This window comes from Hetaerina americana, unplaced genomic scaffold, assembly GCF_022747635.1.
Source record: "Hetaerina americana unplaced genomic scaffold, ioHetAmer1.1.p SCAF_4, whole genome shotgun sequence".
Lineage (NCBI taxonomy): Eukaryota > Metazoa > Arthropoda > Insecta > Odonata > Calopterygidae > Hetaerina > Hetaerina americana.
This window is the reverse complement of record NW_027286985.1, coordinates 74,639,256-74,658,035: the sequence shown is the minus strand read 5'-3', so window position 1 is coordinate 74,658,035 and position 18,780 is coordinate 74,639,256. Positions and strand designations below refer to the sequence as shown.

General features: G+C 35.3%; 1 protein-coding gene across 2 annotated transcripts in view; it reads right to left on the bottom strand.

Annotated features, from left to right (window-relative positions):
• Nucleotides 1-18,780, bottom strand: part of LOC139691937 (uncharacterized) — a 34,837-nt gene that overhangs the window by 4,299 nt on the left and 11,758 nt on the right. Inside the window, exons 6-13 of one of the 2 annotated variants that reach the window (XM_071589888.1) lie at nucleotides 18,204-18,333; nucleotides 13,703-13,824; nucleotides 13,490-13,606; nucleotides 12,716-12,920; nucleotides 10,488-10,722; nucleotides 8,223-8,547; nucleotides 7,102-7,267; nucleotides 5,340-5,459 (exon numbers count right to left, since the gene is read on the bottom strand). In XM_071589888.1, coding sequence (XP_071445989.1) covers nucleotides 5,340-5,459; nucleotides 7,102-7,267; nucleotides 8,223-8,547; nucleotides 10,488-10,722; nucleotides 12,716-12,920; nucleotides 13,490-13,606; nucleotides 13,703-13,824; nucleotides 18,204-18,333 — 1,420 coding nt within the window. Of the gene's footprint in view, nucleotides 1-5,339; nucleotides 5,460-7,101; nucleotides 7,268-8,222; nucleotides 8,548-10,487; nucleotides 10,723-12,715; nucleotides 12,921-13,489; nucleotides 13,607-13,702; nucleotides 13,825-18,203; nucleotides 18,334-18,780 lie in introns of those variants that run through there. The other variant, XM_071589889.1, reaches the window with a different exon arrangement.

Sequence of the window (18,780 nt, the reverse complement as noted above, 5' to 3'; positions counted from 1 at the left end):
AAGCATATGCTTCAATTTTGAGGACGCCACGTTGTTTAGTACTTGTTTGGCAGCCATCAATAGTGAACATTTTCAGTGAATTTGTGAAATAGGAGAAAATTGGTCATCGTTATGTGATACAATACTTTTATTAGAAAGACCTCAGCCCAACCAATATAAAAGCTGAATTGTATTCTACTCTGGGTAAGTCTGCTCCTTCATTTACAACAGTAAAATATTGGGTAGCAGAGTTTAAACGAGGCTGTACGAGCTGTCAAGTCGAGCATCACCTTGGTCGACCAAATGAGGTGACAACTCCAGAAACAGCGAAGAAAATCCACAAAGTGATACTAGATGATAATCAATTGAAAGTGTGCGTGCTAGCAGACATAGTAGGCATTTCAGAAAGTAAATGAAATTGCATATTTGCTGAAAATTTGGACATGAGAAACCTGTGTGCATGATGGATGTCGCATATGCTCACATTCGAGTAAAACAAGTGCTGTGAAGATATTTTAATTGAGTGTTTAGCAAAGTTCCACAGCAACAAAGCAAAATTTTTGTGCCGTTTCATAACCATGGATAAAACATCCATTTCCATTACTTCACATCCTTGAAAAGAAAAATCAAAACAATGGATTCAAAAGGGATTACCGGCTCGAAAGAAGGCGAAGACCATTTCATCTGCAGGCAAGGTCATTGCATCAGTTTTTTTGGGATGCACGTGGGATCATTTTCATTGACTATCTTGGAAAAGGATAAACTATCAATGGTGAGTATTATGTGAACTTATTGCAATTTTGAGCGAAGAAATCAAGCAAAAGTGGCCGTATTCGGCTAAGAAGAAAGTGTTGTTTCATCAAGACAATGCACCAGCTCATAGATGCCTTATGGTAATGCCCAAATTCATGAAAAAAGGTTGCATTGCTACCTCATGCACCCTATTTGCCAGATTTAGCCCCCTCAGATTATTTTCTGTTCACAAACTTGAAAAAATGGCTTGGTGGTCAAAGATTTTCCAACCGTGAAGAAGTGATGTCGGCAGTTAATGGCTATTTTGAGGAGCAAGACAGTTAAAAGGGTATCGAACTTATTGAACATCGCTGGGTAAAGTGTATAGAGCTGAAAGGGATTATGTTGAAAAATAAATACATTTTTTCCAAAATTTTTGTGCTTTCCAAAATTCTTTGTTGGGTCGGGTACTTCTGGGATTACTCTTGTGCATTCTGGATTCTCTACTTTTAGGCAATAAAATAAGAAAATCAGGGGTGATTCAGCTATAAGAGAAGGCTGAACAATATTTGGAAAACCATCATTAGAAGTGTGAAAGGCTTTCCTTGAAAAGGGGTTATACAGTGGAGCCTTACCTTATAAGCACCTAGCATAGCGAGCAATTCACATAATGAGCAAACATAATTTGCCCAAAATGACTCAATTAAGGAGCAAATTTTTGCATAATGAGTGAAGAGGAGAGGGTATTTCCCAGACATTGTGCAACTACTGCATTACAGAGACGATTCCTGGTAGTCCAGGGGGTAGAGTATTGGACTACTGACCGTTGGGCCCAGGTTCAATTCCCAGGCCCACCTCTCTCGGCACCCTCAGCTTCACCCAAGTTGTGTGATTTTTCAGGCGCCAGAACTTCCTGGTAAACCATAGGTGGCACAGGGAAAGGATCTGGCCTCCAAACCCCGATGTGTGAATTTCACATGCCATTGAGCTCACTATTGGGTGAGTTCTACCAACACCTACCAAACAGACCTTTGGGTTGATTTCCATGTTTATGTTTATGCACATTAAAGTCAATTAAAGTATTAAAAAGCACAGGCTAACATAAAAATTTAAACAAATAAGTTCCTTGTAAGTTTTCTCCATCACTGCCATATTAAGCTACCCAATGATATTCTTCAGTCACATCTTCAATGTTTACATGCTTTTCCCTACAAAATGTTAAGTGGCTGGAATCCAATCTGAGTTTTTGAAATCTTGATTAAATAACTTAAGCCTTCAGATTAAATACCCTAAAAACCAACACAAACACCATGGTATTGAAATTGAAGTGTTGCATTTATTTTGCTTTCTGGATTATTTAAGGCATGTTCCCTGTTGGCTCTTCTCGAGAGGGGACATGTGCATTACGATTCACTGTCAAACACTAGAGAAGAGTTTGAAACAAAAGTCATTGTAGTGCTACTACATGCTGTCTCTCCAGCATCTTGACGAGAGACAATAAACAAATCTGTAAGTATTTTATTTGGTGCCTCAAAAGGGCTTTGAGAGGAGAGTGGAAACTTGACATCGCAATACATTTACAATGACTATTCCCATTCTATTGGTAATTATAACAGCCAAATTCCGTGCATTGAACTTGAGAGGCTACCAATTCTTTATCTACCATTCATCTTTCCTCATAACGCTGAACTTTGATCAAGAAACAAAGTCTAGCAGATAATAAAATGCTTGAACCCAGAGTTGTACTTGCCTGGATTTGAGCTCACTTCTTCTGCACTTGGGCATGGGGAGCTAGAGCCATTATACTAACAATAATAATAATACATTTTATTTGTCCAGCGATCAAGTAATTACAACTGTTACACTTGATATATGACACGTCAGGGGAAAGTGACAAAATACGTTTGTGGATACAAGACACATATCATGCATAATCAAGAAATTCAGCAATTAAATAAAACATTTTTAATTTTAAGAACCTAAGTAGATTAACTTTAAATGCAGCCACACTTTTTGGGCCTTAATCTTAGCTGGGAGTTCATTATAAAGTTGAAGGCCCATAAAATTTGGGCCAGCACCTGCATTTTGTGTACGCACATATAAAACGCGCAGCTGCTCATTCTGCCTTGTAGAATATTTGTGGGTATCACAATTTTTCACATACTCAGATAGGATTTAATCCAAGCATTAGGTATGCCACAAATACCCATCCTTTGGAATTTCTTGAGAAGTAATTGGTGGTCAACACAATCGAAAGCTTTCGAGAAATCGAAAAACATTGCAGAAACTTCCATTTTTTTATCTAGAGCGTTTAAAATCTGGGTTTTTAACTGATAGTTAGCAGAAGATGTAGATTTATGCTCCCTAAAACCATGCTGAGATGGTGAAAGGAGATTGGAAATCTCTAGGTAAGAAAATTTGTTGTCTCTGGTTGTCTAGGTAAGAAATTAACCTAACATAGAATGCCTTCTTAAATATTTTGCTGAATTGGTTCAGCAGAGAAATTGGACAGTAGGAGTTAATGTCATGTCTATCGCCCTTGTTTTTATAAAGTAGAATGACTTTTGACACCTTCAGAGGAGATGGAAACACGGAGATGAAAGATTCATTCAAGAGAAAACGAAGAGGCTGCATAATGAAGTCGATAGATAGCTTAATAATGTTACTGGGAATTCCATCAAAACCAGAGCTTTGTTTGGTATCTAGATTCTTCACCATATTTTTTAGTTCATATTTTGTGAGGGGATAGAGAAATATGGACTTTGAGTGGGTAGCAGCAATGGCTTCTAAATTAGGAGAGTTGCTCTGCTTAGCAATAGAAGAAGGTTGAAAGTGGTCAGCAATGTTACAGGCAAGTTTGGAAAAGTCTGATATAATAACTCCTGATGAATCATTAATTTGAATTTGAGACTGCTTCCTGGGTTTGTTTCTGGAGGTATTAATAATTTTCCAGATTTATCTAGATTTATTATCAGAGTTAATGATCCTATGGTAATTATAACAACATTTAGCTGACTGTAATATTTGACAGTAATGCTTTTTCCTTTTTGCATATTCAGTCTTAAGTTTGCAATTAGTTTTACTAGAAATGGCCAGCTGTTTAAAGAAAATTTTTCACTTCCTTTGCAAGCGAGTTGGGCGAGGGCCTTTTAAAACTGGCTTTTAATTCACCGGGCAACATATGGCATTATGAAACAAAGGATAAATGGTTTTTATAAAAAGTATCGAGAAACGTTTAGGAAAAAGATTTATTTCAAATATTGCTAAAATGCCTCAAAATTCTTCATAGTACATCACCTGAGTATTGACATGCTTTTGCCAATAACTTTTCCATGACTCTAAGGTTCCCTGTTAGTAAGGTTACAGAAGGTCTACAAGGGTACGTGTGCGAGCTTCTTTGATGGCACTAGAGTCCCATGGTGTTGTCTTTTGAGGGAGAATTTCACTTTTGAGAATAGGAAATAGTGTGCTGGTGACAAGGCACGAGTGTAAGGAGGTTGGCGAATCGTCACAATGTCATTGCAGAAGGTCTTTGCAAGCAAACACTCGAATGTGCTCTTGGTCAAGACCTTTGGGACAAGTTTAGTGCAAATCTTTCACATTGCCCGATTTTCAGTGATAATGGGGTGCACTGTCATTGTATCAATGCCAAAAAGGTCTGTGATCATGCGCACACTTAACTGATGGTCTGAATTCAGCACTTAATGCACAATTCAGGTAAAAAGTGGTGCAGACACTTTTTATAAAAACCTTGAGGATAAATATTTGCAATAGCCCTAGCAGTCCAAGTTGAAGATGCTGCTTTTGTTTGTATCATATTTTTTTAAATTTTGAAGTGGTTACAGACCAAGCATAAAAGGTTCTACATTATGGAGAGAGTGGAGACATTTTTGCATAAAATGAAAAGTAGAAATGCAATGCTTTCAAAGCATATAGGAGCTCACATAAGCAGCTTCATAATATGCACATGCTAATTGGCATGCAATTTCTTGTGTAACATTCTAAAATAAAATAAAAGGCTCAAAAGAGTCATGGCTCCACATTTCATTGAAGATGTATTTCAGTTTGAATGCATGAAAAAGCAGGAAAGGCTTTTCAATCTTTCGGCTGGGAACTGCTCTCAGCTCCAATTAGACAATATTTAAAATTAAGTGGGGATTTGAAATATCAAGGTTTTACTGTATTACATATAAGAACAACTTCGTGACATAAAAAGTTCTCTAATATTAACATTTCACTAATTACCTGTACCTGAAACTCCCTATTGGAAGAAGCCACAGTGCTTTGCTGTAGTAAGGACATAATAACTATCATTTTTTCAACTTTTCTAAATAAAATTTAATCTAGTATTTTTGCAAGATAATTTTAACAATGTGCCTTTGGACAGGACTCCTTTTTTCAGGATATCAGATTTTTTTCAACCTAAATTCAGCATTCTGGCTTCTTTGCCATTAAGAGTTGACCGAAAAACTAAAATGCATTATGAAAGTACACAGACTCTACATACAATGGCATAGGCTTCATGGTTCCAAGATGATTATATCGGGTGGACAAACATAATGGGCAATTCAATATCAATAATACTTACCCGTGTAATTGTATACGTAGATCTAAGATTTCATACTTACATAAGGTGATTTGCAAACTAGCTGATGGTTCAAATAGATCAACCACAATACTAATAGGAATTTTTGAGTTGATAGTAAAAGTCACAGCATGTTTTTTCTCATTTCGGCTACCTGGTGTATCTGCAACATTGAAAAAAAAGGTTAGGTCAGGTGATAGTCTGTTACTCAGGATTACTTATGTCTTCCAAACATTTAAAAGGCAAGCCTGCATTTCTTTCTTCCAATTAATTTAAGGATTGGTTTGTTAGTAAGGTTGAATGTTCCCCAGGTTTGTGACTCTTTGCCAGTAATCCAGTGATCCCCTTAAAATTCAGCTTCTGTATACATACTAAAAGCAGGGTAAGAAACAATATTTCCAGAGATATTTCAACTAAAAGAGTTTCAAATACACTGGCCAAGAGCCAAAAATAAAGTAAAAAATAATAAGCTAATCAATTTTGAAATGAATATGAACAACAAAGTACACTTTAAATGTAAAATAACATGTGCATATCCACGGAAAGATGTTTAAATGACCCTGACGAATTCCATGTCATAAGCAAACATTTTTCATTGCCCACTTCCCAAATAAGGAAGATAATTTCTACTATGCAGTGCGAATTAAGCTCTTGGGGGAAGGCAAATAATACAGGAGACAATAACTGTCATTTCTGTATCATATTTATTAATGTGTATAGTTCATGGTCACTTGTAGGCATGAAATAATAGGGATACAAGATGAATTAAGGCTTCATTGTATCAAAATTTACGGTATTACAGTACCTACAGAACATATAATTAAATGAAAACAAACTAAGGCTAGTTAAGTCATACATAAAGAGGAGAATTTACTTCTCGGATAACTTGAAGGAAGGGAGAAATAATGGAGTTTAAGAAGGCAAAAGTTACCACTAAAAAGTTCATTTGTAAACATAAAAATGGACTCAGAGTTGTACAAGGATGTTTTAGTGACCATTGAATACATATTAATCATATTTGTTCATAGAATTATAGTGAAACCTCAAATTTATTATCTCCAAATTAGCATAATCCTTATATTCATGCAATTATTTTGCAGTCCAAAGAGCTATCCATATGAATAAATGCAACGTAAACCTAAATATTATGCTCAATAAACCTGGAATTTATGTAAAATTATACTGCTAATCAGGCAAAACAGATGTTTGTTTATATTAACAGCAGTGATTCACTCAAATTATTTTTTGAAAATACACCTGAACAGATGGTCAGCCAAGGACTATAAAATTGTACTTGGGAGAGTAGGTTCAAAATACTTCCCATCGGTCTGTAATGTGCAAAGGTAACTAAAAAAAGGTCACTAGTACATTTCCTACTTGTTCTTTTCTGGAAAAAAATCACTAATCACCAGAATCCATTAATGTAACCAATAAATGGACTATTAGAAGAAAATACTAATAAAAAATATTATTTTAAGGGAAGCTAAACAACTGTGTCCAAATACTTTCTTCATTCACACCATTTCTAAAGAATAAATAAACACAAAAGGCATGACTTCTCCGAAAATAAATCATAACACATTGAGACATACCTTTGAAATTACTATCGACAACAAAACAATTTAAATGTAAAATAAAATAGTTATATCATAATCTTACGACAGTTACTGCAACATTTTACAAATTAATCAGTAGGTTAACGACACAATGTAATGAGATGAGCTCATGGGTTGGCAAGAATTTGTGCATAAGTGTTTGTGGCTGAATGCATCTATAACTTAAACTAATTAATGTAACCCACTTACGGCACAGAGTCTTCCAAAAATTATTGATGTTTGAGGTGATTGATGAAAATCTTCTTTGAAGGTTTTGGTTCCAAAACATTTTTACTTCCTCTTGAAGTTCTACACTCATTTCTCCAAATGGATGGTAAGAAAGCCCATTTAATTTCGCTATATGCAGCCAATATCCCTAAAAAAATCAGAGAATTTGTAAATGCATCATGACTAACAGATCATGTCAGTTTACAAATAAATATGTGTTATGCAGGAAATTCCATTTGGCATTATCCTCTTTCATTCTCTCATACTGTTTTCAAATAGTTTCTGATTCCACAGGGCAGATTAACCTGGTAGAAATGTGCTCAGATTGACTGATGTGACAGATGAATAAGTTGGGGAAATCTAAGATACACCAACATGATAATTGTGTAATTAGTCTGGTGGGATTAACTGACACCAGTAAATGAATTGGACCATGTGAATAATGGTAGCAGACTAGGAATAAGGATGTGCAATGTTTGGTGGGGGAGTTAAATGAGGCTCTACATATTTGCTCAAATACTTTACTTTTTCACAAAATAAATGGGAAGGGAGGAAAGGAAAGCTCTAGAGGTAGAAATAAAAGGGCATAATTTATCTTCGAATATAAGGTGCATTGGGGGAGTCAAAAATAAGAAAGCAAACTGAATTTAACAAAATGAAAATGAATTAGAGCCAAATGCATTAAAAAATTGAAAAAATGTCCTGATAGCATGAAAATTTTTAGGAAGCAACTCAAGAAAACAGAACTTACAAACCAGAGGAAAATAATACGAATGGTAACCATGGGAATTGAAGTACATACAAACCAGAACAAAATCTACCAACAGTAATTTCCATCAAGGGTGCATTTTCTAATGATATTAGAACCTGATAATCCTTGGGGCCATAAGAATATACTTCAAAGTGCATGCTTAAATACTAAAATGAGCTTCATAAGCAAACACTGATCATGAAAAAGAAGAGGGCCATTTCCAAATGAATAGGGCAAACAGCAGCAAATTAGGATGGCTTAGTGACTTATTTGTATTGGGACAAAATTTTAGGACATTAATTTATTTGTTACACCAAGAATATAAAATAGGGGCACGGGACACATGACTTACCATCAATTGTCCACAATAAGCACAGACATGCTGCCCAACTCTTTCCCCAATGATTGTGATGGCCTTGAAACCTTCCACGTCATAAGAAAACTTCTTTGCAAAATTTTTAACAGTTACATTGTCAAATCTCAACATATAGCAAGAGTCTTCCTTCCACTTGCCTTTCTCCTTATGATCATCCAAGAGATAGACATTGCAATCATGCATATTGATTATCATTTCTCTAGATGTGTTGAATGAAGATAATTCTTTCCCACCTTGTTTCCCTTCCACTTCTTTCTGCACATAGAAGTCTGAAATGACCTCCTGCAAATCTACCAAGCACCTATAGATTCAAATGAGGATTACAGTCTGCATGCATTCTCAAAAATAAACTAAAAACAAAAAAAGTTTCATACAACAAAAAGCCAAGTAAAACACAGGCTTGCATGCATACATTAAAATCATCTGCACAATGGAAAATTTTACACAAATAAATACAAAAACATCCCTTGATTTCTAGAGCTAAGCAGCTAATCCATTGTTCTACGAGAGATAAAATGATACTTCTGGTTGGCTTTAACACTACTCCAGGACAGGCACTATTTGGGTGATGATTTACATTATTTTAGGAACTACCAGGATTGAAGTGTATTGAAGGTATATGGGTGGGTTTCCTTATTTTAAGAAGAGTTTTTCTTCCCTAGTGCCAATGTCTTTGAACAACCAGGTGCCTAATATGTACAAATATTTTCACCAACATCTTACTTGTACAAGGGTTGCTATTTATATTTTCAGCCTAATAATGAAAAGACAGTAATGTATCGTTGGAAATGGCTTTATTGTTTTTCAAAGTACTCCCCATGATAATCAATACACTTGTGCAAACGCTCGAACCAATTTTCAAAACACTTTTTCCACTCTGATTAGGTACCTCTAAAACATGATTTTTGAATGCATTAATGGCTTCTTCAGGTGCTGAAAAATGTTGGCCATGCAATTTATTTTTTGATAAACAAAAACAAATAGAAGTCATTTGGTGCTAAATCAGGACTGTACAGAGTATGACCCATCAATTCAATGTTTTGGCCAGTCAAATAGGTAGTTGTTTCAGCTGATCTGTGAGAGCTTGCATTGTGATGATGAAGAATGATCCTTAGTTGCCGTTTCTTTTTCTGTATTTCACCAAGCACTTCTGGCAAACATATGCTTGTATAATATTCAGAATTAGTTCTACGTTTGTCTAATGGTCACAAATCACTTTTTTTCGATTTGGCTCATCTCGGAAGACCCATACAGAGGATTGCTGTTTTGTTTCAGGCTCATACACATAGATCCAAGATTCATCACCCATTAAGATGTTATACACAGCTTTTGATGCACCGGAAATGTATCTGTTTAGCATTTCTTTGCACCAATTGACACAAGCATTTTCTTGAGCTTTTGTAAAATTATGCAGGATCTAACGCAACAATTTATTTTCACAGCTATATGTTCATGCACCGGAAATGTATCTGTTTAGCATTTCTTTGCACCAATTGACACAAGCATTTTCTTGAGCTTTTGTAAAATTATGCAGGATCTAACGCAACAATTTATTTTCACAGCTATATGTTCATGCACTATTTTATTGATGCTCATCATACTAATCCCCAAGGATGCCTCAATCTCACGATAATTCATATGACGATCTTCCTTTATTACATCAACATCTTCTGGCATAACAACTGATTTTGGACGACCTTCACGACTTTCACTGCTGAGCGTAAGGTGGCCATGATGGAATTCATTATACCAGTGTCCAGTTACCAGTACCAGAGCTTCATCGCCAAAAGTGTAAGTAAGTTGATCAATGCACTCCTGTCTTGATAATCCATGTCAAAAGTCGTAAAAAATCATCCCAATAAAGTGTTCACGAGTTAACTACATTTTTTTCACTGAGACAAAATTTTCAAGTCACTGTAAATAACACAAGTTATGATGAAACGACAAAATATTCAGAAGAAAGTTAGCGTTAAAAGGGTAAAACTTTCACATGGAAAGGTCAGATAGCGCCTAAAGCATTTAGTGTGGGCAAGGCTACAAATATAAATAGCAACCCTTGTATTGGGGCACAACATTTGTGTCTTGACCGCAAACATCTTCAAACCAACTTCTCTTTGGTTACTATAAATTCAAGTAGGTTATAAAATACACTTTAAATATAGTCTCCCTTGTTACACATATATTTGATACATTTATAAGCACTTTTACTGATATAGGTAATTAAAAAATGGTTTCACGAACCTACGGGCATTTGGGGCAACACTGTAAAGCTCAGGACTCATCTCCACTTGGATTGAGGAGAGCTGGATTGCTAATGGATTTAATTCTGCTTTTGGATTTTTGATCACCAATATGCCAACATACAGCGGTGAGCCCCAAGTGTGGCAGTTTTGTTGCTGAGGAATTGAGACAGAAGGCATTTCCCCTAGGTGACACCACAAATTTTTCACTATGATCTCGGAATATCTCAGTTCACCTGAAATTAAATCATGACAAAATGAGTATATTTATCTTTATAAATGACCCAGAAATTAAAAGGAATCAAAAAGGAGTAAAACCAATAATAAGTTGCTTATAGAAATTGTGAAATTTAATTTTTAAGTCATAGGAACCGTCATAAAAGTTACTGATTCCATTTGAAACACACATACATGTATTTATTTACCAAATTTGATTAATGCAGTACTACAAGTGGCTAGCAACTGTTGCTGTACAAATTTCATAATTACAAAACTTACAAAATGAATAACCACTTTATGAAACCAAAATACCAAGTCTTCAGAAAATATTTGTCTCATTTTCTCCTTTTGCAATAGGAAAAAATACAACCACTCCCACTGCAAAAGCCCAATAAATGAATTCCTCCTGGTATACGCAACACTTAAAAAGAATATGAAGTATCTTCATAATTAAATGCACTTAACTTTGAGTGTTAACTAATGTGAACAATATGATTTAATTAAAAATGCCTAAACATATTCCAAGAATCTGCAGGATATGCCACAAAAGTAATTTGATATTTTAGCATTGTAACATCTAATTAATTATCTTTTTCTTGCAGAGGAACGTACAAGTAATAATTTGGTGTAAACCATGCAGTGTCTTTTTTATCTTCTATTTGCAGGAAAATCATGACTTCAAAGGTCATTATAGGGTAGTTAATTGCATAGGAAGTAATAAGATGGTCGGCAATATGTACTAATTATTATATTGGTAATCTACTAATTAAGATAGGTTTTGGATTCCTACAGATTCTCCAACAATAAAACAATACTTATCCTTGCTTGCCCTAACAAAGCACATCGACACTACAGTAAACACTCCTTAAATTCCACATTCTTCCTTCCTCGCTTATTATGTCCTACATCCCAATCCTACACCTGCCCATTCCTCACTTTGCAAGCATTCTTCCCTCCATCACAGTCTTCAACATCTCATCGCCAATCAGAATCCATCTTTCTTGCCTTCTTTGCATTTCTCCCAAATTACCCTCTTATCCCTCATCATTTCCAGCACCTCCTCATTTGTTTTTCTATCGGTCCATTTCATCATTTCCCACACCCACATTTCAAAATCCTCTAAATTATGCCAATTGTCTTGCTTCAAAAACCATGTTTCTCACCTTCACAACCAAACTCCATATCAAAGTTATAATGAATTTTTTCTTAACAACCCCACTTAAAACATGCAGGTGATCAAATCACCCCTCCTAGTGAAAGCTTCTTTGCCTAATATAATTCTTCTTTTTACGTCACCACTACTAGGACCATTTCATTCCTCAACACTTCCAAAATAAATAACTGATCCACCTCTTGTAGTAAATAAACTCCTAATTTTAATATTTAGCACAGCTTTCCTCTTTCTCAAAATCTGCATTACCTTTGTTTTGTTTGATGTATCTATACAGGTTCATTTTAAACAGCCATAAGTTTTAAATAAGTGGCATAACTTCCAAAAGACAAATGAGAATAATCTCATCCACTCTGATAATTCTATCCTGGTTTGTGGTAGCAGCTTTTATTTATTCTGATGACATAATTTCTCATGTATTTACAAAAATCTCGGTACTCTTTTCCTATAAACCTTCACCATTGAAATGAAAAACTTTTATTGATTCTCAAAAAAGTACTGTGATGTTGCAAAATGACAGCCACAGCAGAATGCACACCTTTTCGTATCAGTGGCCTCTAGGACAGGATTTGCATTGTTCAGTCTTTTTTAATTTTTGTAAATGTGCAAATGAATTTTTGGCATACCATCTGTATTATTCAGGGATTATGGTTCAATTTTATTAACAACAATGATATTATGCACAAGGTCTGAAACATTTTTCACTGAACTAAGGATCTATACATTTCCTTCAAGGTATCGCCCTAAAAGAATGCATAATATGTACAAATGAATTTATAAACATCACCCAACGCAAACAGCGCAAGATATATTCAAAATATATAAAAAATAACACTTACCTATTCTTTTGCCAAGAGATTTCTCCTGTTTTACTTTTATGTAATCTAAATCAAACAAAACAATTTCTGAAAGCATCCTGGGTGATTGATAGTATTTTCCAGTGAAGTGAGACATCTGGAATATAACTTCTGCCTCAGAGAAATATCTTCCATTTTGGGAATTTGAGCCACACTTAAACTCCTCAGTTGCATTCCTGATGCGATTCTGGAATTATTAAGCTCAATTTGCAATATTTTACATCAAGGACCGTACATTGGCATATGAATTGGAAAAAAGTTAAACTTTTTTTTCCAATCCATTTCATTGGTAAGGTGAAAGGAAGAATTATTTAAAAGTTCAATTACTCATAAAAATGAGCAAGGAGTAAAATATGTTAATAAAATATCATACAAAATAACAATAAATAATGTACAGAGCTCATCAAAATACTCATTTACTTGTTGTCCACGAAAATATTTCTGTGGTTGGTGGAGAAATTTCAAGAAAGCAGCAATGCATACCACATCAATAATGCTGGAATAATCCAAAAAACTTTACTAATTTTGTTATAACTGAACAGTGAAAGTACCATTTCTCATTGATTTAATGGAATTTTGTACTTTTCAAAACCAAATTCATGTTACTGGTCCACGGGACCCAAAATTGTGAGTTTCAGGGGTTCCCAAAATGAAATCCAAATGACTGGCAACCAATGCTACAGACAGCCAACCAAATTTAATTACAAATTTACGGAATCATTAAGCTAGTATTTTAATTCGGCAGAATTTTGTTACCTGTGCAGATGAAGGTTTTTTGAAATTCAATTTTAACCACTTCATCAACTCTTCATGATGATAGCTAACAAATACTGATGTCAGCCTCACATCTGAAGCTAATTTCTCATTTTCTATCTAAAAAAGAAAGTAAATATGAATTGGTAAAATCCTTATTATTGCAACAGCATTGAAAATATGGAATTTGTATACCCATATTTATCTCGGACTTACCTTTAAATTTGCAGCAAACTCATCAATAGCAATGGCTTCCAGTAAGTTTATTTCCATAATCACTTGGTCAATGGAAGAAACAACAGTTGCTTCAAGTTCCACTTTGGTATTGTCTCCATTTCCTGGCAATTAAAGAAAGATCACACTTTGAAAAGCATACTAGATCACTGAAGTAAAAATACAAAAGTATCTTTCTACAGTTAACTAAATTATACAGGAAAAACAGGTACCTAAGGATGACGCCAATGTGTAGAAACTAGTTGCACCAAATAAAAATTTAGTGGAAAGATACAAAGATATTTCTACCTCAGTGATAATGGATTTCCACAAAGTTAAGGCTGAAAACATCGAAAGTATACTAGATGCTGAAAACATCTACATAATTATTGATGCCATCACAACACAGCTGTAGAAGCTTCATGGTGCATGTTATTTGTGGACAATATTTTACTGATTGCTGATTATGTAGATGAGGTATGGAATCTGGAGCGTTGGATTACAGAGATTCACAGGATCAGAATTAGAGCGAGAGAGTAGATAGGGTGAGACTTTGGGATATGACGGACCAACGTAAACATAGGGGTAAAAGCTAAATGGAATAGTCAAGCTCAAATACTTAGTATTGATGATAAGGAAAATTGGAAATCTTAACATAGATATCAGAGGGAAATTTTCTGAAACTTGGTACAAATGGGAACAAGGGTGGCCCGTTTGATGGGAGAGTACCACTGAAGTAGAAGGGTAAAGCATGAAGAGAAGTGACAAGACTGATACTCTCAGGAATGTTGGCGAATGCGAATGAAAGTGATTCTCTCAGGAATGTTACTAATAAGGAATAATGTTGGTGAACTATACCAAGGAATTGATAGATACTACATTCAAATGAAACGTGAATGTTAGATGGATTAAATGGGGTCCGAAGAGTTGACTATCAATAAAATATGTTGAATAATAATAAACTATGTTGAGTAATAATAAACTATGTTGAATAATAATAATTATATAAAAGAGAATCTAAAACTGCCAAATCGGGCAGGAAGTCAAAGAAAGTAGATTGTAGTGGTATGGCCATACTTTGAGCCATGCGGGATGCCACAGGATGCGGGAAAGAGAAGACCGAATGTATGTGGAAAGTAGAAAGTGTTCACAATTTCAAAGAGTTTACGGTAAAAGAAAGTCTGAAAAGACCCAAATGGATTGTAAGAAGAGAAGCACGAGGGATTGTGGAGTTAGTGTAAGCACAGCACTAGACAGGGAGAAGTATAAGAGGTGGACCCAATGTGCTGACCCCAAATGATATTGAAATAAAAGGCCAGGAAGATGATTAATAGCAGACTCTCTGAACAGAAAGTCTCTCAGAAATCTTCTATGCCAAGTATTCCAGTCCAACTTAAGACATAAAGAGATTTTTAAGAGATTATACAGAGTTAAAGCTGGTTTACCCACACTTTTTTGACCATCCACCCCATTAAGAATATCTGAACTTTCTGTTGACTGTCCCCACTTTACTATTAAATAATTCTAATAGGACACGCAAAAAAATACTTATGCATTTTGAAATTAAATTAAAGAAAAGTTTGAAAAAATTATTTTTATAATGAATTCCAAAGAGTACATTGGACCTTGTATTTTAAAATTAAGGACAGTACGAAGGGGGACCCATAAATAACAGGAATTTTGTGATAGATTCTTTAGTTTTCAATATATTTACATTAAATTTTGTTCACCATCAAAGTATTCCCCATTGACCACAATGCACTTCTCCAAACGATGCTTCCATTGTTTGAAACATTTCTGAAATTCATTTATCGGGATGTCCTTTAGGCCTTCTAGCGATGTTTGTTTTATCTTCTTCACAGTATCAAAACGCTTTCCTTTCCCGTCCCTTTTGAGTCTGGGGAATAAGTAGAAGTCACAGGGAGCTAAATCCGGTGAGTAGAGGGGGTTGACAAGCGATGTCATACCGTTTTTTGCCAAAAACTGCATCACGGAGAGGGCGGTATGAGCCGGTGCGTTGCCATGATGGAAGAACCAGTCACCTGTGCGCCAAAGATCTGCTCTAGAATCCTCTGAATTGAACTCCATGACACTCCAGACATATCACAGAGTTGATCAATTGTTCTGGTACGGTCTTCACGAATGATGACATTGATTTTGTCGATGTTTTCGTCAGGTCTTGATGTTGAAGGGCGGTCTGAACGGGGTTGGTCTTCAATTGACATTTCACCATTTTTTAATCGTGTAAACCACTCATAGACTCTAGTTTTGCTTAGGGCAGCTTCCTCATAAGCAGTCTTGAGCATTACAATGGTTTCCGCGGCCGATTTCCCCAACAGGATACAAAATTTCACTACAGCGCGTTGCTCTTGATAATCCGCCATCACGTTTTTTGCCGAAATGAAAAAAAGGTTGTTTCACTGAAACAGCTCTCACGGACGGATCATCCAGTCACAGCGACGGCGCTGCGCATACTGACGCAGGTGGCGTGAGCTTGATGTACGATCAGCCGAACAAAGGCTTCCCCCACTCTCGCTCCCCACCGCAGCCCAATCCCCGTTACTTGTGGGTCCCCCCTCGTATCCATTTATATACGTGAGTATGACTCAAACAATCATGCGGCTTACAATAGACATGCCAAAATGTAGGATTAAGTGCAATATTAGCTTTTTATAATAATCATCAATATATTTTCAAATTATTTTTTTCCTTCAATTCCCAAGCCTGAATTGAAGCCATTTAATGTCATATAAAACTAATAGGGTCTATATCGATCACTTTGAGGTTACCTGACTTAGAGGATGATCATTAATACAAGCCTTAAATATACATAAATATGAAGTGAATAAGCTTTTTATGCAGATTTTCCCTGTTCCTTACATTGTATGGACAGTGAGACCCCAGATTTAAGTGTTTGGAGAGACTAGTGAAAAAATATGTAAAATTGAGGTTGTGGATGGGAATATTTTGAAACATTATTTTCTAGCTTATAAGAGAGTATCTCATAGGATTATGATAAAATAACATTAACTACATTTTGAAAAATGTATGCACAATAATGAAGTCTGATGGTGAAGACCTAGAAGTGCAACTTCTCACAGAGGAGGGTTTCCCAGTCAGCACATGCTTAAAGCTGAATTTACAACTCCTGATTTTCAGTGTTCTTAATTTCTTTCCATCTGTTTCTAAGATAATATAAATCAATATTAAAATGAAATAACATGCACCTAAGGTCAGCCAATTTCTGCGAAGTCATTTTAAGCTAATAAAGACAAACCTCTCTCACTGGAAAAACTAAAGTATAATGTTTCACTCATATAAGATTACCAAATCTGTGCCAAAAGATAATTAGTAAAACGATCGTTTAGCAAACTGATTATCATATGCTTAAATAATTAATTCATTTGCAAAATAAATTCAGGGAGTTCAGCAATGAGATGGTTCCCAAATCCAGGTTTTCAGGGATAAAAATTCATTTATCAAGGTTTTGTGCTATCATTTTGAGTTCTTCATTTCTCTGATGTAATCCAATGGATACTGCTACATTTGCATGAGCCAATATTTTAGCATTTTCATCTAGTAAAGATATCACACAACTCATTCCTAGGATGGAATATTCATTATCCATGGTATTCTCTCTGTAAAACTACATAAAAATTTTACCAAGCTGTAGTGCAGTGGATGATAGGACGTTGTTTTGCAGTGCAACTTAACAGTGCAAAGAATTCCCCTTTCATAGAAGCAAATGTGACATATTATATTCAAGTTAGGAACACACATTTCATTTGTATTTTCTACTCTCCACCATCTATTTTCATCAAAATAACATTAAATTATCCAAAATTACCGGCATTACTATTAACTTCCAGGTTTTTTCAAGGATTTTTCCAAGGTTTTTCTAATTCCAAAGTTTACAAAGGTTCAAGGATGGCTCACCACCTTGTAATTTTAAAGGACCATTAAACATGAAAAATTATGTTCATAAAGGAAAGCTAGAAAAAATTATAAAGTCTGCACTTCCTTGGGGAAGTAAGATTTTACTTAAATTCCAGTTTTCAGGAATGTAAAGTTGAGGTTTCGACTACATTGACTCACATGGAAAGCTATCTCTATTATAAAAAACTACACGAATTCAAGGATATGTAAATTTGGGATTCATAAAATCAAAGCTCCAACATCATAAATATTTATGTAAAGAGATCATATGGTGAACGCTCTCTCTGGCTTATCAACTTGAGAGGATGCAAACATAACATGAGAGAATAGTTCCATTATTTGCATATTATGACTTTTCAAGGTCTATAGGGGAATGAGTTGAGCTTGAGGTGGAGCAACGCACTACACAGAGTCAAGAGAAGGGTGTGCAGAAGACTGCTCCCCAACTTTTGAGAGCCTGTTGTGAAATAGAATAAAAATAATACATGTTTTTTGTTGCAAATTTCTTTGAGCCAAACAAGAATCATCATTAAATTACACACAATATCATGAGTGTATGCAAAACTACCTGAATGCTCCACAATATGGGCTAGTTTGAAGGTACTATCGGTGCTGCAGTTGCCAACTGACAATGTATATGGTGATGGCGATCCCTTCATTCCTGACACCTCAATGTTACAGACTCCAAGATGAAAAGCCTAGAAAGTTAAGACAAATTCCATCGTTAAACCTACATACATTAAAACATGAAAATCCACCAAATGGTGAAAAAATATTGATATGGACAGAGATATGTCTCTCTGAGATTTGACATTCTAAAACTGGGTGATACTGCAATAGCTTTGTATCCGAGTCATCTATTCAAAGCAACTTTAAATAATGATGCCTTGCCTAATGATTGGAAAAAAGCAAATATCACACCAATTTTCAAGAAAGGGGATAAAATAATAGCCAACAATTATAGACCGGTAAGTATAACCTCAGTTGTTTGCAAAATAATGGAAAAAAGAATCACTAACCACATTCGGGAATGGTGAACAAGAGATAAATGGCTATTCAAAGACCAACATGGGTTTAGAACGGGATACTCGTGTGAAATTCAGCTTTTGGGATTTAGCCAATATATCGGCAATGCAATAGATGAA